Source organism: Mixophyes fleayi, chromosome 1, assembly GCF_038048845.1.
Source record: "Mixophyes fleayi isolate aMixFle1 chromosome 1, aMixFle1.hap1, whole genome shotgun sequence".
In the NCBI taxonomy this organism is placed as follows: Eukaryota; Metazoa; Chordata; class Amphibia; order Anura; family Limnodynastidae; genus Mixophyes; species Mixophyes fleayi.
In genome coordinates, this window is record NC_134402.1 from 270,982,156 (window position 1) to 270,999,624 (window position 17,469).

General features: G+C 43.9%; 1 protein-coding gene across 1 annotated transcript in view; it reads left to right on the top strand.

The window, feature by feature from the left end:
* The window catches only part of LOC142153687 (prostaglandin reductase 1-like), a 72,428-nt gene that overhangs the window by 24,513 nt on the left and 30,446 nt on the right, over positions 1-17,469 (top strand). Inside the window, exons 4-5 of the mRNA XM_075210890.1 lie at positions 3,504-3,563; positions 5,321-5,488. Of these exons, the coding sequence (XP_075066991.1) occupies positions 3,504-3,563; positions 5,321-5,488 (228 nt within the window). The remainder of the gene's footprint in view (positions 1-3,503; positions 3,564-5,320; positions 5,489-17,469) is intronic.

The following is a 17,469-nucleotide window of genomic DNA, read 5'->3' on the forward strand; positions in this document are numbered from 1 at the left end:
AGGCCGACAGGATGAGAAGTCCCTGAATGGAAGAGGCAGGGGTCTAGTAGGTGCAGCGCACAGGTAAGTAGACCAACAGGGACACGAATCCACAGGAATCAGTAAAACGTGGAACTGGACTCATGGAGGACCCAGGAGAATGGAGATGATCTAGCAGAGGAGTAGCTGATGAGATACGAATCCAATGCTGACAGGAGGGTAGAGACCAGCGGGGCCCAGGAAGGCGTGGAGAGCGGATCAGCAGAAGATGGACGATAGCGCTGGCAGCAGCCGCAGGACTCTGCGGACACACGGGAGAGATGAGATGAGGCTGACGTGCACAGGAGCAGCGGATAGGAATCAGCTAGCAGTCACGATGATGAACACAGGCGAGTTGCAAGGTGGAGACTGTAGTGCACGGAGGCAGCGGATAGGAATCAGCTAGCAGTCACGATGATGAACACAGGCGAGTTGCAAGCTGGAGACTGTAGTGCACGGAGGCAGCGGATAGGAATCAGCTCACAGTCACGATGATGAACACAGGCGAGTTGCAAGCTGGAGACAGGAGTGCACGGAGGCAGCGGCTAGGAATCAGCTCACAGACTTGATGATGAACAGGTGAGTGGATATGGAGAGAAGGCTGTAGTGCACGGAGGCAGCGGATAGAAATCAGCAAACAGTCACAATGGAATATAATAGCGTTGAAGTGGTATAGAAGACTGTAGTGCACGGAGGCAGCGGATAGGAATCAGCTCACAGTCACAATGGAATATAATAGCGTTGAAGTGGTATAGAAGACTGTAGTGCACGGAGGCAGCGGATAGGAATCAGCTCACAGTCACGATGATACAGTTGATGGTAGAAGTGGTATGGGAGCCACAGTAGTAGAAGTGGTTTGGAAACCACAGAGGTAGAAGTGGTTTGGAAACCACAGGAATCAGCAGCGCTGAATACACGAGGAAACACAGGAACACCTTCAGAGACTCATGGGGAATGAGACTCCAAGATCAGGCAACGTGGTGTTGACCACAGGTGCTTAATATAGGGAGTGTTGCCTGATCTGCCAATTGAGTTAAAGGGACATACACTGGAGTATAGGAAAGGGCTGCGCATGCGCAGACCCTCAGGATGGAGGACGGCCACGGTTCCTAAATGTCCGGGAAGAAGCACTCACAGTACGGTGAGTGACAAATTCCCACCTTTTCTTGTTCAGACCCAGAAGAATTATAGAAATATAACTTGCAACTCTACTTGAAGTTGTGGAATAGTTTGCGTTCCCCTGAGAAATGGTCAGGAAATTTCAATTCAGGCTCTAATGCTGGACTTCCGGAAGCTTGGGTTGCCCTGGGGGTCTCTTCCTGGACAGACAAACAGACAGCTGCTGTACCACTTATGAGAGTGTCTGGATTTGGCTAGTCAGCACTTGAGCGGGGCTTGGTTGTCCAGTCTCCATGGGAATTCCTTTTCCCTCTATGGCCAGTGTTATAATAATGTTATAACTCCCACTGATACCTTGATAAACATTTAGACCAGAACGAGAGAGAGATCTTCACCTATAGCAAACCGCCCTTTCTGTAGAAAGAGATGCTCTCACAGGTACTCGGATGTACCCAGGATTTAAACTCAGAGTAGTAAAAGCTCACCACAGGTACCAGGGAGTGTAGATTTATAGAGACTGGAAGTACAACACACCACACTGTATACAGCAGATACACCAGTAATGATGAAAATTGTAGAGTGCAGGAAGAGAGCAAGAAATAACTGCAGGGAAGCCAAAAGGTCAAGGCGGGCAGCAAACAGGGATTGTCCAAAAACAAGGCAAGGGTCGAAGCCGGCAGAGAACATCCAGGAACAAGCAGGAGGTTGGCAACAGGTAATCAAGTCAGCAAATATACAGCAAAAGGAGCAGGTAACCAGGTGCAGGCACAACAATATAAACAGCAAGGAGGCCAAGCCCTCACTGCCGTTTAAATTAGAGATGGCCAATCAGATTTCTCCATCGCAAGCCCTCCTTGAGTGACAGGTGACTGCAGTCACAAGACTGCAATTCGTGATCAGAACATCCTGGCTCCTAGGCAATGGTCCATGACAGAAGGGGCAGTGAGCCCAACAGGAATCTACACCCCACAACATCCAGGGCTGGCGGGTGAAGGTAGCGTCCTGACTGCTTAGCAACAGCCGGGACAGAGGGAGTGAAGATACAGGGTTCTATTATTGACCAGACACAGAGCTGATGAAATTAAATGATTTTGCACTGTATACAAAGATCGATAATACACAGGAAGAGGGTATGAGTTTTGCGAGATGACAATATACCAGTAAGAGTCCAAATAGAGTGAGTTATGGATAGAGTAGAGTTTCTCACAATATTCTCATACAGGGAATAATGATAGATACAATAACAGATGTTCCCACACAGAAACAGAGTTGCGCAAGTCTAAACAGGAAATGAAAGAGCAATTCCACACAGGAATAACGCTGAAAATAAATCTACACAGGAAGTAAAGATGCAATCCACAAGGATCCATGGCAGAGTATCGCCCCCTAGCTAAAGTCAGTGACTAACATGAGGATCTGGCTTGGGTAACCACCTTTTAAACCCACCAAATACCCACAATGATGGTGACAACCCAGGGGAGGGACACAGGGTCCTGGTTGATGGGGTCCCTTATCCTGTTCCTTCCTATTATCTCCCCCAGAATTCCTTCTCTTGATGCCCCGTGCTAGGACAGGCTCCAAAATGTCTCTTAAAGTCGAGAGAAGAAAAATGGAAAGCAAATAGAGGGAACAGTGACAGGGAAATTAGTTCAAGTCCTGAGTGTTCCCTGTGGAGATGGGATTTAACAATCAGCTTCTTTTTCAGTGAGATGTTGCCTTTCCCTCATGGGTACTACCTGTGTGGAAGGTAATGAACCACTCAATAACAAACTCCATTTCAACTCGTCAGTACTTGGGAACGAAAGGGAACTAAAAAGTAGTGGCCCAATGTCAGCTTACTGATGGGTGTCATTTTCTCACAGAGGGTTTTCAGAGTGAGCCATCGCAAGTAGCGTGACAGCTAAATAACACTCTGAAGGTATCCCGTGGCATCTGAGATTGGACCAGACAGCTAGCCGTCACTTACCGTGCTCCTCTAATCAAAAGATGCAAATTTTTTCACTCATGCAGACAACACCATCGTGATGCACAGAGCCATTCGCTTTACATTTAATAGTCATATTTTCACAAAATAGGCTTCTGAAGTTGCAATACAGGAAGTTATCCTTAGTGAGTGTTCTACAGCAAGCATAGGTTAAAACATGTTGAATATCCATAACCATGCCAATTTGGGACTCTGTTAAAGTTGTATTAAAGAATCTGTAGCAAGTTATATAGCGTTTTTGGGCTTATAATCAATGATGATAAAGTTTGTAACAGTACACAGTTGCCTATATCATCAAATCTTTCTGTAGCTTTTTACTTTCTATAAGTGAACTAATTTGTGTGATATGTATCATTTTTATTTTTTTATTTTATTTAAATAGGCCATACAGTAAGAGAATGATGAAAGAGGGAGATATCATGATGGGCACCCAGGTTGCAAGGTAACATTTATACATTGGTTTCCTTCCTGGATGATGAAAAACATTTATTAGGTTTATATTTGCCAATGAAAGTGGCTCTCTGTCATTCTCCACCTTCTCTGTCTGGAAAAAGTGTAATAATAATAAGCGTCCTTTTGAAGACCATGCATATGAAGGCAAGAAACTTCCTGATAAAAAGCTTGATGTGAATTACCATCTACTTAGTTTGATATAAATTATACCCATACATCATTGGGCTTACTACCGTGGCCTTGTTAATAACTTGATATATTTTTGTAATTTTTTTACCTACACTTATACAACATAGGCTTCATTTAATTAGGAGCAGTTGTTGAAGTGGAAATTTAGAAGTGATGGTATAAAAATTTAGAATTAAGTATGAAAAATGTAAGTGTATGAAATTAGATAGTCTTTCAATTAAAGCCCTGTCCTGCCATCACGAATGGGACAACAAAACAGCAGTGAACGGGGCACCCTAGTGCTTAACCCACATCAGACATGGCATTACCCACAGCGTTCTATGGCCATGACTTTGTCTCGCTGCCAAATAGACCAATGAGATGTATGGTAGGGGAAGTGGCATTATGGTATACCACCTTATACCAACCGACTTCAACCTCTGGTTAGGAGTAAATCCAGCTAAGAGGTAACCTTGACAAAACCATGTGTGCCCAGATTTTGATTTGGGAGTGGGTGCATCCTAGTGCAACTATAAATTGTAGAATTAAAATATGTATGTTATGTGCTAAAGCAGGCAGTAGTTTCCCAGTATACAGAAAAAACCCAAAACAAATAACTGTAAATGATGCCCATAATTGTTGTATACACATGTCATGTGCTTGTACATATATAACTATATGTGAATAGGCAATTTTAAATTGTATTATTTGTACTTGTACTATTGAAATTATATAAAAAAAAAAATACAAAAAATAATGGGTTTCTAGTTGCACCTCATAGGGCATATACGATTACAGGAAAAATAGAATAAGAATGACTTAAAATTGACTTTACTTGAAAGTTCTATAACTATGTATAGCATTTTAATAAAATAAAAATAGTGTAATAAATTATTTTTAGTTATGTATGCAAGTAATTTTTTTGGTTTCATGGAATTTGACATTGATACTAGTTTTTTGTTTTATAATGCTGAAAATGAAAAAACAACCGGAAGAGCAATCACACCATTTATATAAATTATAATGTAATTTTTCCTCCAGAAGTCTCTTATGCCTTTTTTTCTCTAAGAAATATTACAGCATCATTTATTTTTATTCTGGATTTCTTCAGCAAACTTTGACAGTTGTACTAAAATAAAATCAGATGAAATGATGATTTGTGAAAAAAACAGGATTAAATTGTTTTATAAAAAATATTTTTTACCAGTTATGATTTATAAGCCCATTTTTGGTATATATGAAACTCCTCTGAATTAAATATTTTACATTAGAGAGGAGTTTAGAGCTTGTTAAAAGCCTAAATAATTTATACTGTTCTGTCTACATTTATTAGGGATTAGTATTTTGGTTTATGCCTAAAGCAAAATATATGATATTAGGCATCAAATCAATAATGCTCTATTTGCATTCATGGTTTACATGGTTTACATTATAAACACAAAGCCTATTATTTTTTTCAGTGTTTATGTTTAAATTATAGTTCTTGTAGCCATTTTCATCATAGCAACTTAATTTCTTGGAACTTTTCTCCTGCTCTCTATGCTTTTAAATATTACCATTATGACTTCTTTTCCAAAGGGTTTTGGAAAGTAATAATTCTGCATTCCCAGTCTGTAGCTATGTTCTTTCAAACGCTGGCTGGACAACTCATTCCATCTCTCAAGGCAAGGATTTAACTCCATTACTTCCAAATTGGCCTGACAATGTCCCAAAGTCTCTGGCTCTAGGAACAATAGGTATGCCTGGGTAAGTATAAATGTAATTAATGCATACTAGCGAGTTATGAGTTAAGAATATATTATGCTTTCATTATTTTGGTGTGAACTGGAAATTCATCTAGGCATAGTCTTATTAGATGTCTACCCATAGTCTATTCTTTTGTTTTGTTGTATATTTTGCTTTATACAACTTTGAGTAATCTGCAGTAACATGTTACACTTATTTATATATTAATTGCTGTATTTTAGAATTTAATGAATGAAGATGGTATTGTATACTTATTGGGCCTGATTCATTAGCGGACGAATCTGTTGCAGAAGTTGCGATGCATATTTTAAGAACAAACGGGGAGATAAGAAAATCGCAAATCAATAAGGAACAGAAAGTTCAAAAACATGCCCACCTTCAGTCCTTTACGCAACGGAATATAAGATGCAACGGATCTTAAGCAGTTAGTCCATTTTTAAGATTTGCTTCTTAACATCCTTAGCTTAATGACAGATAAGAAAGTGTAACATAATGGCTAATGTGGGAGGTGCGAACGGTTTGTTTCCAATTGTAAAAACACAATCGGAGTGTATTATGCAGTACTATTGTTACTTTTTTATTTGTTGTAGCACTTCGTGTTTATATAGCCTGGGACAAATGACTTTGCAGTTTAATCTGCTAAATTAATACACCTACATGAAAGTTCATATAAGGAATTTAGATTTGAAGTAAAAATGTTGATGCAAAATCATCTCTGAATAATTCACTACCATAACTAAACATGCATATTACAATTTTTATAAGTGTATTATATACAAATTTATATCATTAACATTAAAAAATGCGTATGTGAGTCAGGAATCAAACTCATGACTCCATTCTTGGAAGGTGGCTTGACTAACTACTAAGGCAAAATTCAGCTGAAAATATAAATACATTCTATAGACTAGAGCAAGAAGCACAACAATACAGCATGTGTGCAACAGATGTAAGAGCTACACAATAGTACTCTTCCTTATTACCCATAAATATATGCCAGTTAAGATCTGCACAGGTACCTTAGTGGTTAGTACTCATGGCTCACAACACTGGCGTCAGGAGTTCAAATACCAAGCATGGCCATAGCGTCTTTGTGCAGGTTGTGAACCTTATTCATTTATGAAAGGAACACAAGAAACTTTGACCAAACCAGCCTATATTTTGCTTTTGCAAATGTAACACACAAACACTTGTGAGCTTGAATTCTACTCTGTTGTTCAAATGACACGCTCTACCACAATGATAAATCTGTCCTCCTATTTTACATGTATCTCCCCCTCAAATGCCACTTTCTTAGGGCAAGATGCATTTTTTATTTATTACAATGTTTTACTTTCAAAAAGAATGATGCCCCACAGGTCACATTCACATTATTATGTGCATGCTGACATCTATTACTATGAATGGCCTAAGACTCAGAGGGGGCTGGCTTGATTTTGAGGGGACTTTCTTGGACTAAAATGCAACATTGTTTTGAAACCTTGTTTTTTCTCCATCTACAGCTTGTATGTGTTATGTTATGTACTCAGCTTTACCAAAAATCAATGCAGACCAAAGGGGAGCAGCACGTTGGTTTAGTCACTTACACTACTGTCTTACAGCACTGGGGTCATGAGTTCAATTCCCGACGATTCCCTTATATGTGTGGACTTTGTATGTTCTCCTCCATGTTTGTGTGGGTTTACTCTGACATTCTAAGTTGATGTACGCGATGCTGTTTTTTCTAGTTTTAATTGGACCTCATATTTAACATTTACCTCCCCCTTCAATGCAAGATGGTTTTGGGAAGATGTTAATTTGGTTTGCCATTTGGTATATGCCTTCCTTAATGAGTCAGACCCCCATGGCACCTTATGTGTATGATATTACTATGAATGACCTACCTTTTGGAGGGGAGGGGTGTTGTTGTGAAATGCAATTAGCATCTGCCAACCTTATTTTCTTCATCCACTGCTTGTATGTTATGTCCCCAACTTGTAAAAAAAACCCACTGCAGCCAATACTGGGTCTGCATGGTGGCTTAGTGTGTAGCACCTCTGCCTTCCAGTGCTGGGGTCATGAGTTTGTTTCTGTTACGAGCCACGGCAGTGCCCAGCCGCCGCGACTCACTCACCCGCGTCCCGGCCGTCGCCATGGCGACCGGGACGTCATTTCCGGCCATAACCCGGCCGTTGCCGGGGCAACCAACAGACGCTTCAGAGCTGCGTCCCGGCAATAGGAGGAAGCCGGGCGCAGCGATTCTACAGCCTGTGGGCTAATTAATAGGGGCAGATCATAGGAGGCAATTACAGGCATTAGCCTGCAACTGTGCAGGCCAGGGGCAAGCCCTGATTGGCTCTATTAGTGACTGCTCTATTAACCTGCAGGAGTGTGTTCAACCTGTGATTGGTTCAGCTGGGTATTTAAGGCAATGAGGTCTGCTGCCTCATTGCCGGTTATAGCTTCTGTGCTCCAGTCTGCTGACCTGCTTGTTCCAGTTCCTGTATCCTGTATCTACGTTTGTCTTCCCGTGTATGACCCTTGGCTTCGTATTGGACTTCGCTCGTGTTTCCTGTGACCCTGATCCTTGGCTTGTTTACCCGTTCTGCTACTTTGCCTGTGACCTCTGACCTCAGCTTGTTCATCATTACTGTTACCTGCTGCCGGCCTTTGACCTCTGCGTGGACCTGACTCTTCTTGCCTGGGTTCTCCCCAGCCGGTACACACTTCACGACCCTCTGTCAGTCTGCAGCCCAGTCTGTCCCCACCATCAGGGGCTCCAGTGAACACCTGACTGGCAGAGTAGACTCCGGGTTGTGTTGTGCCGGCTGGAGGGGTTCCTAACATTATAACCGGCCCACTCACGGAGACAAGATTAGGATGGATGCAAGTGGATCCACACCGTCTCCGGCACAAACCCTAGCAGGCCATGTTGAGTCTTTGTATCAGATGATGCAGGGATTGGCTGAGCGTATGTCTGTTCAAGAAGAAGCCACAAAAGCTTCACAATCTCCTCCAGATCCCATCTGTGAGCCCAAAATGAATTTACCGGATCGGTTCTCCGGAAATAGAACCTTGTTTCGGAACTTCAGGGAGAGCTGCAAGCTCTATTTTCGGATGAGACCCCGCTCCTCCGGTTCAGAGCAGCAACGAGTTGGGATTATTATTTCCCTTCTACAGGGTGACCCCCAGTCTTGGGCGTTTTCTTTGCCACAGACCAGTCCGGCCATGCAGTCCGTAGACTCCTTCTTTGAGGCATTGGGTTTACTGTATGATGACCCGGATCGAGTGGCCTCCGCGGAAGCTCACCTACGGTCCTTGAAACAAGGCAGACGGTCGGCAGAAGAATACTGCGCGGAATTCCGTAGATGGTCACCTGACAGTGGATGGAACGACCCTGCCTTACGTAGTCAGTTCCGTGTCGGCCTATCTGAACAGATTAAAGATTCGCTAGTGCAATACCCGTCTCCTAGCTCTCTGGAGGATCTGATGCACCTCTCCATTAAAATTGACAGGAGATATAAAGAGCGGAAAACTGAAAAGGAAACGTCATCACCTCCATCCGCCTTCGTTTCTATCTCCCAGGATGGTGAGGAACCAATGCAATTGGGAGCATACCGTCTTTCCTCTGAGGAGAGGGACAGGAGACGGTCACAAGGCTTATGTTTATATTGTGGCGCAAGAGGCCACTTCTCCCGTTCTTGCCCAAACAAGTCGGGAAACGGGCATGCCTAAGGAACGAGGGGAGAGTTCACTTAGGTCTACAAATTGTCTCCCAGAAAAATGCACTATTGGTCCCTGCACAGCTCACGTTCAGTGCTCGTTCTACGAAACTATCAGCCTTCATTGACAGTGGAGCTGCTGGCAACTTCCTTGACATCGAGTTTGCCCGCTCTGCTGGGATTCCGCGGATTAAACTCCAATCTGCCATTACGGTATGTGGCTTAGATGGTAGTCCGTTGCCAGGAGGCAAGATTACTTGGGAGACCCCACCACTACAGTTGAACGTTGGCGCTCTCCATTCGGAATCCATAGTCTTACGTCTTATCGAATGTCCATCGGTTCCTTTAATTCTGGGCCACCCTTGGCTATCCTGCCATAACCCCGTCATGGATTGGGCAAAAGGAGAAATTGTCCAGTGGAGCCCCCATTGTACACAGTCTTGCTTGACACTACCTCTACGTATTATTCAGTCTATTCCGGAGCAGCTCCCTTCTCAGTATCATGACTACTGGGATGTTTTCTCCAAAAAGGCTGCTGACACACTACCACCGCACCGCAATTTCGACTGTGCCATTGAGCTCATTCCGGGCTCTAAATTACCCAAGGGACGCTTGTATCCTCTCTCCGGTCCAGAGACCAAATCCATGCAGGAGTATATTGACGAAAACTTGGAGAAGGGCTTCATCAGGCCATCCAAGTCCCCAGTAGGAGCAGGGTGTTTCTTTGTACCCAAGAAGGACGGTGGACTCAGACCCTGTATCGATTATCGAGGGCTGAACCTTATTACGGTTAAGAACACCTACCCCCTTCCCCTCATCTCCGTTCTTTTTGATCAATTAAGAGGAGCCACTATCTTCACAAAAATTGATCTTCGTGGAGCCTATAATCTCATACGTATTAGAGCAGGTGATGAGTGGAAGACGGCGTTCAACACGCTCTCGGGCCATTACGAATACCTGGTCATGCCGTTTGGCCTGAGTAATGCTCCTGCCGTATTTCAGGATTTGATTAATGAGGTGTTACGTGAGTTCCTGGGACACTTTGTTGTTGTTTACCTTGATGACATCCTCATATATTCAAAATCGTTGTCTGCGCACCAGGGTCATGTCAGACAAATCCTACAGAAATTACGGGAACATCACCTCTACGCGAAACTCGAGAAATGCGAGTTCGAGGTCCAGAAGGTATCCTTCCTCGGTTATCTAATCTCCTCAGAAGGTTTCTCCATGGACCCAACCAAGGTCCAAGCAATTCTGGATTGGATTCAACCGAATAACCTCAAGGCGGTCCAGAGATTCCTGGGATTCGCCAATTACTACAGGAGGTTTATTGGCGGCTTTGCTGATATCGTGGCTCCTATTGTCACCTTGACCCGCAAAGGAGGTGATCCAACTGTTTGGTCACAACAGGCAATAAATGCATTCAAAACCCTGAAGAAAGCTTTTGTGTCTGCTCAGGTTCTCAGACATCCGGATCCTAGGGTACCGTTTGTTCTTGAGGTAGATGCTTCTGACGTCGGTGCTGGGGCTGTCTTGTCACAAAAAGACCCCCAGACCCACCGCTTACATCCATGTGCCTTTTTTTCCCGTCAGTTCTCATCAGCGGAAACCAACTATGACGTGGGAAACCGAGAATTGCTGGCAATTAAATGGGCCTTTGAGGAATGGCGACACTGGTTGGAAGGCGCTGCACACCAGATCTCCGTTATAACGGATCATAAGAACTTACAGTATATACAGTCAGCCAAACGTCTGAACCCCCGACAGGCTCGGTGGTCGCTGTTCTTCACTCGGTTCAACTTTATTATCACCTATCGTCCTGGTTCCAAAAATATTCAAGCGGACGCCCTGTCTAGAAGTTTCCTGGCACATCATGCTCCGGTCACCTGCTCAGAGCCTATTGTTCCTGTGTCTATGATTCATGCCGGATTAACTCAAGATTTGAGCTGTACCTTACAAAGGTTCCAGAGGTTGGCTCCTGATAACACTCCGGCAGGATGTTTGTTTGTCCCAGTTCATTTAAGGAAGACAGTCCTTGCTGAGGCACACAACAGTCGGACTGCTGGGCATCCTGGAGTCTACAAAACACTGGAAATCCTTTCCCGTACTGTATGGTGGCCGTCTCTGTCTGCTGACGTCAAGAGTCACGTCCGGTCCTGTGAAGTTTGTGCCAGGAACAAAGTTCCCAGGACTCGCCCGGTAGGTCAGTTAGTTCCGTTGGCCGCCCCTGGTAAACCTTGGACACATCTGTCCATGGACTTTATAGTCGATCTGCCACCCTCTGCGGGACACAATACCATTTGGGTCGTGGTAGACCGGTTCAGCAAGATGGCACATTTCATTCCACTCACTAGGCTGCCTACTGCTCGAGATTTGGCAGTTTTGTTCATTCAACACATTTTCCGACTCCATGGACTCCCTACAGACATCGTCTCCGATCGGGGTTCCCAGTTCATAGCGCAGTTCTGGAGATCATTCTGTACCCTTCTGGGAATCAAGGTCAGTTTATCATCTGCATACCACCCTCAGTCAAATGGGCAGACTGAAAGGGTTAACCAGTCCTTGGAGAAGTTCTTGCGATGCTACATATCGGAGTTCCATGACAACTGGTCCTCCTTGTTGCCCTGGGCAGAATTTGCCTGTAACAACTCCTGTCACTCATCCACGAAAACCTCTCCGTTCTTTTGCAATTATGGTTTCCACCCCAGATCTAACTCTTTGTATTCACTCCAGTCCGTTGGTATCCAGGAGATCCGTTCCACTGCCAGGGATCTCAGAGTTGTCTGGAAGAAAGTACATTCATCTTTAAAACAAGCCTCACTTGTTGCAAAAAAAAATTCGGACCGACACCGTACCCCCTGCTCCCTTAAGGTTGGCCAGAAAGTCTGGCTGTCTACAAAAAATATCAGGCTCAGACAACCTTGCAAGAAATTGGGCCCTAAGTTCATCGGGCCGTTTCTTATCATCAAGCAGGTGAACTCCGTCGCATTTAGGTTAAAAATTCCAGGCTCGTTAAGAATTCCAAACACCTTTCATTGTTCTCTATTGAAGCCAGTGCTTTATCCTGGTCAAGCCCAGTCTTCAAGTGTGCCTGGGAGAGGTTCCAGTGGGCCACAAAAATTCGTGATTCAAAAGGTCCTTGATTCTAAAAATGTTCAAGGACAGGTGCATTTCCTTATACAATGGAGGAATCGCGGATTAGAAGAGCGATCTTGGGTTCCACGGAGACAACTCCATGCCCCAAAGAAACTGAAGGAGTTCTTCAAAAAATTCCCTAGGAAACCAGGATGTCGGGGTCCCTCGACCCCTCCTCAAGGGGGGGGTACTGTTACGAGCCACGGCAGTGCCCAGCCGCCGCGACTCACTCACCCGCGTCCCGGCCGTCGCCATGGCGACCGGGACGTCATTTCCGGCCATAACCCGGCCGTTGCCGGGGCAACCAACAGACGCTTCAGAGCTGCGTCCCGGCAATAGGAGGAAGCCGGGCGCAGCGATTCTACAGCCTGTGGGCTAATTAATAGGGGCAGATCATAGGAGGCAATTACAGGCATTAGCCTGCAACTGTGCAGGCCAGGGGCAAGCCCTGATTGGCTCTATTAGTGACTGCTCTATTAACCTGCAGGAGTGTGTTCAACCTGTGATTGGTTCAGCTGGGTATTTAAGGCAATGAGGTCTGCTGCCTCATTGCCGGTTATAGCTTCTGTGCTCCAGTCTGCTGACCTGCTTGTTCCAGTTCCTGTATCCTGTATCTACGTTTGTCTTCCCGTGTATGACCCTTGGCTTCGTATTGGACTTCGCTCGTGTTTCCTGTGACCCTGATCCTTGGCTTGTTTACCCGTTCTGCTACTTTGCCTGTGACCTCTGACCTCAGCTTGTTCATCATTACTGTTACCTGCTGCCGGCCTTTGACCTCTGCGTGGACCTGACTCTTCTTGCCTGGGTTCTCCCCAGCCGGTACACACTTCACGACCCTCTGTCAGTCTGCAGCCCAGTCTGTCCCCACCATCAGGGGCTCCAGTGAACACCTGACTGGCAGAGTAGACTCCGGGTTGTGTTGTGCCGGCTGGAGGGGTTCCTAACAGTTTCCTGCCCATTGCCTTATCTGTGTTGAGTTAGTGTTCTCCCCATGTTAGTGTGGCTTTCCTCGCAAAATCCAAAGACATACTAGTAGCTTCATTTGTTGCTAATAAATTGATCCCAGTCTGTCTGTGTTACGGCTTTTAAACTGTAAGTTCTTTTGGGACAGATTGCCATTTCTGTACAGTGAGGCAGACTTAGTGGTGCTATATAAATGTGGAAATAATGATGTAGTAGTAACAAAACAATCTACCTTAAAGGTTATTATTGTATTATTGCAATCTCCATTCTTTATTGTCCTAATACCCACATGTTGTGCAATTGTAATAAATCAATAAAGACACCCACACCAATGATTATGTTTGAATAAAATATATCACTATCAAAATATATAATTTATTTTATTTTTTTTGAAAAGTCAACCATTCAGGTCATCTAATAATTTTAGCTCCTGCTTAATTTTTTTTGCTACTTGGCAGAATACTGCCTGATGTGGGCAGATATCACCCCCACCGAAAGCGGCTGCCGCAGCCTGATGGAGGTGTATTTGGGAGCAGAAAAATAAAATAAAAAAATAAATAAAAACATGCCTACCAAATGTTGAAAACACATAGGAGTTAGCAGAGACATGTACTGTTATACCACTTTCATACTGCCGCCCCTGCAATATCCCGGGTTTTTGAAGCCGTGTTTTTGCAGGGGCTCGGAGCGTCCCAGCTCAGAAACACCATTCATACTGCACCTCGGACCCGAGAATTTCCCGGGTTGACCCCATTCATACTGCACAAGTCTGTGCCCTGGCAATTTGTGGGAGTCATCACCAGAGCACTTTTCATTGGCTGAAAAAAGGTGATGTCATTGAAAGGTGACTGGTTTGTTGACGCATTAAGATGATGCAAAAGTGGGTGGTGATTGTTTACCACATTACTTTCCATCATGGCCGACGACTCACTTTTGTGTAGCCCAGAGTTCATGTTTACTAGTATTTTTTTGCTGTTTTATGCAGCAAATCAGAGTTTGCTGCAGTTGCTGACACTGTGCACTCTTGTACAGTCCCAGTTCAGGAGGAGGAAGGCGAAGTTTATGGCACAACAGAAGAAAACTCAGTGTCTGTATATGCGCAGGAGGAGAGCGTTGCTCAGGGCCAGCATTGCCTCAATTTTGAGATTCAGTGCTGCCAGTAACCGAACCATGCGTGCCAGAGAGCGTAGCCACGGAGAATCTTTCTGGTCTACTGTGGAAGCGTTTGAGGAACAGCAGTGGATGCAACACTTCAGAATGTCACGTGGGACATTTAACTATGTGCTGGACCTTATTACCCCAGCACTTTCCAGGAAGGCCACTAACTTTGGGAAACCTATTCCACCATGTAGGCGCCTTTCTATTGTGTTGTGGTGGTATGCTACCCCTGGAGAATACCGGACAATCTCCTGCTTGTTTGGAGGGGGGATATCCACAGTGTGCACTCTAGTGCATGAAGTCACCACGGCATTGCTGGAAGCCCTGTATCATCGCTTCATCTCCTTACCGCCTGGATGATACAATTGCAGGATTCCTGAAACGTGGGTTTCCACAGTGTGCTGGAGCCATAGACGGGACACACATCCCCATCATTGCCCCCACAGACAACCATGCGGATTACTGCAACCGCAAAGGCTGGCATTCCATCATTCTGCAGGCTGTGGTTGACCATAACTATTGGTAAGCATTTTTTATGGGTTTTTTTTATGTGACTGTGCCATGCGTATTGTAAAACATTGCTATATGTATTTTTTTATGTTAGTTTCACAGATGTTTTCATCGGGTGGCCTGGACGTTCCCATGACGCAAGAGTTCTAGCAAATTCAGACCTTTACCAAATTGCTGAGGAAAGACAAGATGGCTGGCTGTTCCCTAGAGAGGTAAATATAGGGGTAATGTTGTATCGTGTTTTTGTAATTGAAGCTTATATACTATTGTTTGCTATCAATATTGTATGTATTTACTGCCCCTTTTTATATACAGATGTAACACTTGCAAAATGCATTTTCACCATATAGTACCAAGTGTACTGCGTTATTTGACCAATATTTTTAACATGGTGACGTGAAACTGCATGTTTTTATTTACAGAAATCTACGTTTGTTGATGGTGTGGAGATACCGGTACACATCATTGGGGATGCTGCTTACCCTTTGAGGCGCTGGCTGATGAAGGGGTTCACTCAGCAACATCACCTGTCTCAGGAACAGATCCGGTTTACACATACCCTCAGCTCGGCTCGGATGGTGGTGGAAAATGCTTTTGGGCGCTTGAAAGGACGTTGGCGCTCTCTATTGAAGCGCATAGACACCAAGCTTGTGCCCCACGTGGTTGCTGCTTGCTGTATTTTACATAACATTTGTGAAATTCAAAAAGAGCAATTTCTACCTGAGTGGAATGTGCAGGAATCTGAAATGCCAGTGCTGTCAGTGGACTCCAGTACTTTTGAAGGAGAGCGCACCAATACCTCTGCTGAACTTATTAGGACCACCCTCACTGCCAATTTGACCTCACTTGTTTGAATGTACCACACAAATGTTAAAATAAAAAATATATGTTTATTTCACATATTGTATTTTGTTTTGTACATATTACCTCATATGTCTCTTCATCAAAAAATATAAAATGACACAATATAAAAGTGCTTACTTGCATGTAGAAAAAAAATAAAATATATACATAAGTAGTAAACCGAAGACATAAATGTGCCCAAACAGTAAGCGTATATGTTTATATGTGAAGCTAACGGTGTGATTCCAGATCACATGTAACATACATGATAACAATAAACTGTGAAACATTTGACCATAAAACATGATTATTACAATTGCCTATATTGTGGCATTTCTGGTGGTGGAGTGGTTTGGAGTGGAAAACCCGGTGGATATTCTATGTTGGGGTTACCCATAGGTTGAGCATGTTGTGTATTCTGTACCGGGTTTGGAGGGTTATTGCCTAACATGGGTTGCCCCCGCTGGTACATAGGATAATGTCCGTCATAATAATGACTTGAAGGAGGTGCCTGCACCCGTGAGAGGAGTCTGTCCATGAATCCCATAATACACTCACGATTTTCGCGTAACACGCGTTCCTGCATGTTCATGATTTGCATGAGGAAAGAGTCCTGCAGTTCCCGCTCATTGTCCATGAAACGCTGCAGTTGTGCATTCTTCTCGTGTTCCCTCATGATGCTGTCCATCTCCCGCAGTTGATCCATCATGACAGTTGTCATTGTTTTAGTTGCTTGGTCCATTTTGTTGGGCCTTTTGCGTTTTTTGGGACCGTTGTAAACTATACGTAGAAAAAACACAGTAAAACATACATTAGAATATATAATGTGGCAGAACAAAAAAGCAGTGTTGTAAGCTGATATGTGCTTGAAGCCTCCTCCCTCTTGATCAGTAGTTTTGCACTGCAACATATGCGTGTTAATGTTTTAATACTTTGGAGTGTATTATATTTGTCTTTTGGGCTTTTTGTTGATATAGTTCTCTTTTTTTGACAGTTATGTTCAAACATTTTTTTTTTTTTTAAAGTTATGTAGATATATTTATTGGTATTTGGCTTGCATTTCGGTTGATATAGTTCTCTGTTTTTGGGACTGTTGTTTATACAGTTCATTTTTTTTTTTCAATTATGTAGATATATATGTATGTATATATGGTTGCTTATTATGTGAGATTATTAAAGATACTTACTGTTGGAGCGTAAACTGGGACCTGGCGTAGACTTTGACACCGGCACTGGTTCTGGCTGCGTTTCTTGCGAAGTTTCTGTAACAACTTGCGCAGCAGGTAATGGCTGTGAATCGTTCAATTCCTCCCAAGACATGTTGGTGTCATCTGTTGTGGCAGAGCACTCCAGTTCTGGGGTGTCTTCAATAGAATCTTCTATTATAATCGTTGCGGTCTCGCTTGTCTGTGTGCTCTCTGGTGGTGTTGGTATAGCCGCATCCACATTGCTAGAAGATGACAGTGCCAGTCCATTCTTTCAGCGCCACTTTTGCGCCTGTTGTGGTCATGGACTTTAGTGTACTGCTTCTTCAGGGACTTCAATTTGTTCAGGACTTGTTGCTGTGTCCTCTTTATGCCACGTTGTGTGAGTATTTTGACGATGTTGTAGTACACTGTGGCATCCTTCACAGTCCCAGTCACTTGCCTTCTAATTTCTTCCTCCCCTCTG